General features: G+C 35.6%; 1 protein-coding gene across 2 annotated transcripts in view; it reads right to left on the bottom strand.

Moving 5' to 3' along the window:
• Positions 1-643: 643 nt before the first annotated feature.
• The window catches only part of CBLIF (cobalamin binding intrinsic factor), a 16,794-nt gene continuing 11,961 nt past the window's right edge, over positions 644-5,476 (bottom strand). For both annotated transcript variants that reach the window (XM_023215853.1, XM_023215854.1), the window contains exons 8-9: positions 2,756-2,874; positions 644-905 (exon numbers count right to left, since the gene is read on the bottom strand). In XM_023215853.1, coding sequence (XP_023071621.1) covers positions 844-905; positions 2,756-2,874 — 181 coding nt within the window. In that variant the 3' untranslated portion in view covers positions 644-843. The remainder of the gene's footprint in view (positions 906-2,755; positions 2,875-5,476) is intronic.

The raw sequence follows: 5,476 nt of genomic DNA, 5'->3' as shown, positions 1-5,476 counted from the left end.
TAAAAATACAAAATTAGCCGGGCGTGGTGGCACATGCCTATAATCCCAGCTACTACGGAGGCTGAGGCAGGAGAATTGCTTGAACCTGGGAGGCAGAGGTTGCGGTGAGCCGAGATCGTGCCATTGCACTCCAGCCTGGGCAACAAGAGTGAAACTCTGTCTCAAAAAAAAAAAAAAAATCATATAAAATGTATAATATATTAAATTATGTATAATATATTGAATATAAGTTAATTTACACATTACATATGTAAATGATCTAAGTATATATTTTAAATATGAATTTAACCAAAAAATTGGAAATGGAAGGAAAGAGTTAAGACATAAAATCATTTACCAAGTTTTTGAGCCACCCGGGAGTTTTATGTTGATGGAGTTTTATATGTTGATGGAGTTTTATATGTTGAAATGTTTGGCCATTTCATGTACACATGTATGTACATACGTGGGCATGTTTACGTTAGGCAATTTGAAAAGGAGTACCTGGTATAATATGAAAATATGACATTAAGAAATATACCATTTGTAGAAATAGGGAGTGTGCTATTTAATTAATCTAGAAATCAGAATGATATCCAAAAATATCAGCTACTCTCCCTTTTCCCGTCACCTTAGGTTTAAACGATGATTGGCAGGCATTGTGTTGAGAAGCTGAAAGTTTTATTTTCATGAGTCATAGATGTTGAGACTCCAGTGAACTTTGCATTTTTATTCTACATTGTGGTTTTCCAGGAATATGGTAGCATCACAGACATTCACTTTTTTGCATAGATTTAAAATGAACTGGAAAAAATTTCACCCATCCTTTGAAGATGTTTGATAGAAGCTGAACCCACCTCTTCCTTAGTACTGCGTGAAATTGGCTGTGATGTGCTCGTGGTTGAAGGGTATGTAGTCAGCAACCCCTGGAAATAAGCATAGAATAACATGAGGTGACTGTGGTGCATGTAACCATCTCCATCCCCCAAGGGATGCAGTGAGCTAGATGCAGTGAACCCACTAAATTTTTTAAAGGAGTAAAATCATCCTAGAGAGAAATAGGCAGTTTGATTATGGAGAGAACATGAAATTGAGATTTAGGGTGTTCTGGTTTCCAGTCTCTGGTCACCATTTCACGGAGTAAGTCTTTGGGTATACCCTTTAAGATGCACGAGCCTCTTTTTCCTCACATACAAGATTTTGTTAATAATATTTACTCTGAAGAGTTATTTTTCAGAATTAGAAATAATGACTGCTGGGTGCCTGAGACAGTACTTGACACTGAATAATTGTGCAATAAATGGTGGTTATTGCTAAAATGGCTTATTTAGGCCAAAATTAGGGCATTCAAGGGAGAACCTCAGGTTCATTTTTGAAGTTTTTGTAAGACATAAGAAAGAGCAGTGGGTTGAGAATTTTTGTCTTTCAGGACAGGAAAGATAGACGATGGCAATATCTGTTACCTTTCAGGTAGCCGGGCAACAGAAAGAATGACAGTTTCAGGCCCACATCTTTTTTTTCTCAGAGGACTTTACCATTCTTTCTCCCAGGGAAGAAAAGTAATTGGTAGACATAAGAATATGCCTGATTTAAGTTCCTGGGGCAATTACTTTCTTTTTTTAAAAAAAATTTTGGGTATTTAAAAATTTTTTAATTTTTGTGGGTACATAATGGGTGTATACATTTATGGGGTATATGGGATATTTTGATCCAGACATTTCTTGAGATGAAGGTGATGGGAAAATAATAATAATGATGATTAATATTTTTGAATACATGCCATGTAAAACACTGTACTTAATCATTCTAAGTATATTATTTCCAATCCTCACAATAACCCAAGAAATGATTAGTGCAATTTCCATTTTAAAGCTGTGCAAACTGGCTCACAGATTTACTACTAATGTAATGCAGGTATTAAATAAGAGAAGGAGCTTCTAACCAAGTCCTCTGTGACTCCGAGATCTTTATTATGTGTTTTGCTACAATTCCACAAATTCTGACTGGTAAGATTTGTTAAATACACGATAGACTCTAAGAAAAACACCTCCCCCACTGTAATATTGGATAATGAGGCATCTTTACCAACCTATGACCTTGGCTCTACTGTAACTTTATTTGGCTTTATATGTCTCTGCATAGTGACAGTTAACATCAGGTTAACTAGGTAACATCATGCTTAGACAAAAACCATACACCAGTGCCCTTTAAATTGGAGAATATTTCAATATGTGTGCAAAAGCTTTAACCAATGTTAAGGTTTGGCTGAAGTCTGAGTTTTATTCTTCCCGCTTTCTCCTAATTTTTTCAGGGGAAACATGTACCAACATCCACACGCAGGCATTCCTCTCTTTGGAGATTTTTGTAAAAAAGAAGGTGAAGCATGAATTTTGAGTGAAAGTATTGTGCAAAGCACATTTGTACAATAGAGTTACAAAGAGTTTGGAAACCTGGGTTTGATTATCCACTTTTACATTCTAGATGCATGCCTTGTACAAGACCCTTTAATGTCTCTTAAGACTTACTTTCCTTCTCTGTAAAAGGTATTACCACTGCCTACAGAATTAATCTCTTTCTCTAATGATTATATATATATGTAAAATAGATATTTGTATATATATAAGCAATCACTGTCTGTGAAATTATTGTATATACACATATGATCTCATAGTTATCAATCGATTAAATGAATGAATGAATAAATTAAATGAAAAATAATTAAGGAATGTAGCCTTCAAACTACGGAAGATAACACCTATGCCTTTTCTTCCCTCACCTTCATTCAAAGGTGTTATGCCACTAAGGAACTGCCAGTATGTCTTGTGATCAACATTTTCAGCGATATCGTTGATAGAAGAGACAATAAGGCCCCAAGATGTCATAGTGGTTTCAAATCTAAAAAAAAAAATTGTCTATGATTAACATCTCACTTTAGGTCAGGGAATAAGGGGTAAGATGAAGGGATGGAGACATTCAATTAATTAATTAGTTAATTAAGTTTTTAGAGACAAGGTGTCACTTTGTTACCCAGGCTAGTGGTGAGATCCTAGCTCATGGCAGCCTCGAAATCCTGGGCTCAAGCAATCATCCCGCCAGGATAGAGACACTTTAAATACTTCAGATAAATGCTTCAGACATTTTAAATGATATTCTCTTTTGAGCACGATTTTATCTGATAAAGTGATCAGATTATATCAAATGAGAAAATGCTTTAACCAGTTTACTATTGATGGGCATTTAGGTTGATTCCATTTCTTTGCTATTGTGAATCGTGCTGCAATGAACATGGATGGAGGCCATTTATCCTTAGCAAACTAACACAGGAACAGAAAACCAAATACTGCATGTTCTTACTTATAAGTGGGAGCAAAATGATGAGAACACATGAATACACAGAGGTGAACAACACATACTGGGGCCTATCAGAGGGTACAGGTTGGGAGGAGGGAGAGGATCAGGAGAAATAACTAATGGGTAGTAGAATTAATACCTGGGTGGTAAAATAATCTGTACAACAAACCCCCATGACACAGTTTACCTATGTAGCAAACCTGCAAATGTGCCCAAAACTTAAAATAAAAGTTAAGTAAAAACAAAAGAAAATGGGCCAGGTGCGGTGGCTCATGCCTGTAATCCCAGCACTTTGAGAGACTGAGGAGGGCAGATTGCTTGAGCCCGGAAGTTCGAGACCAGCCTTGGCAATATGGTGAAACCCCATCTCTAACAAAAATACAAAAATTAGCCAGTGTCATAACCTGATCTCAAAATAAATAAATACATAAATTTTAAAAAAGCAAACATGCAAATGACTAATGAATATGAAATCACTTAGAATAAAATGAAATGAAAAATGAATGGATTTTGAAAACACCTATTAATAATCAAATTTTAAAAATGTAAATTTTAAAATTTACCCAAATGAGTAAATAATTATATGAGTCATGGAATGAATATCCAAGATTAAATATTTGGAAGCCATGAAAATATTTGTCAATAATTTTCAGTAACACAGGAAACTACTTATGCAATAATGTTAAGTAAACATATGAGATACAAATTTTACATGAAATATCTTTCTGTCCCATGTATATGATGGATCACATCTATTTGTAATATGCATGGAAAAAAACACCTACAAAAGTTATAAAAAATATTCACAGCTGTGATATTGTGTGTGGACTGTAGATGATTTTTCTTTTTTATGCTTTTTTTTATACAAAAATTTTATACAAAATTTATACAAAATTATATACAAATTTTATACAAAATTTCTGCTATATGTATTTATTACATTTATAATCAGAAAAAGAAAAATTAGGCAAAATTAAAGCTAAGCTCAGAGAAGTAAAGTACAGTATATTCAGAGGGTTTTAAAATTAAATATTTTTGGGCCAGACACAGTGGCTCATGCCAGTAATCCCAGCACTTTGGGAGGCTGAGGTGGGTAGATCACCTGAGGTCAGGAGTTCAAGACCAGCCTGGCCAACATGCTGAAACCCTATCTCTACTAAAAATACAAAAATTAGCAGAGCGTGGTGGCGGGTGCCTATAATCCCAGCTACTCAGGAGGCTGAGGCAGGAGAATCACTTGAACCCAGGAGGCGAAGGTTGCAGTGAGCCGAGATTGCGCCATTGCACTCCAGCCTGGGTGACAAGAGCAAAACTCCGTCTCAAAAAAAAAAAAAAAAAAAGTTTTGTAGTGCAATTTTTATCCTGACCTGTCTATGGAAGTTAGGGAAGTTATGGAGTTGTGCAGTAAGCAGCAGACACAATGTGCTCAACAGAACCAGGTGGAATAGACCCCCACATGATATCACTCAGTTGTCAATTCCTTAGCCTTTGTCAGTATTCCTTCTTGATATCTTCCTGAAGAATTTGGATCATCTTTTCTTTGAAAATATCTGCTTTTTTCCTTTCCATGACTTGGCATTTTTCTCCTCTCCTCCTATAGCTTAGACTTCTCCATGTTTATTTACTGCTTCCTCTTTTTGCAAACCATAAATATTCCCTAAAACTTAATTTTCTTATTTTTATTAATTTTTAATTTTTAATTAATTTTGTGATTTATTTCTGTGATTTATTTCTGTATTTTCCCCTACCCTGACAGGGGCATGGAAGGAACATGAGCAGATTCAGTACAACCTGGGTTCCGCTCTCAACTCTATTAGTTACGTGTTATGTGATCTTAGGAATATTGCTAACTTCTTTGGGTCTAAGGGTTCTATCTGTAAAATAAGAATAACTAAATATGTCTTATGGTTTTGCTGGGTGCATGTATCTGCTACGTACTACATGGATTCTTGACTTTGGTCATCACCTCTAAGAAATGACTGTCCAATTTTTTTTCCCTGTCCTGACCTTTTTTCCTAGTACTTCCTCTATACCTCCAAAGCCTTTCTTTCTCCTTCCTTCCTTCTTTCCTTCCTTCCTTCCTTCCTTTTTTTTCCCTCCCTTCCTTCCTTCCTTCCTTCCTTCCTTCCTTCCTTCCTTCCTTCCT

This window comes from Piliocolobus tephrosceles, chromosome 13, assembly GCF_002776525.5.
Source record: "Piliocolobus tephrosceles isolate RC106 chromosome 13, ASM277652v3, whole genome shotgun sequence".
Lineage (NCBI taxonomy): Eukaryota > Metazoa > Chordata > Mammalia > Primates > Cercopithecidae > Piliocolobus > Piliocolobus tephrosceles.
This window is presented reverse-complemented; position numbering and strand designations above follow the sequence as displayed.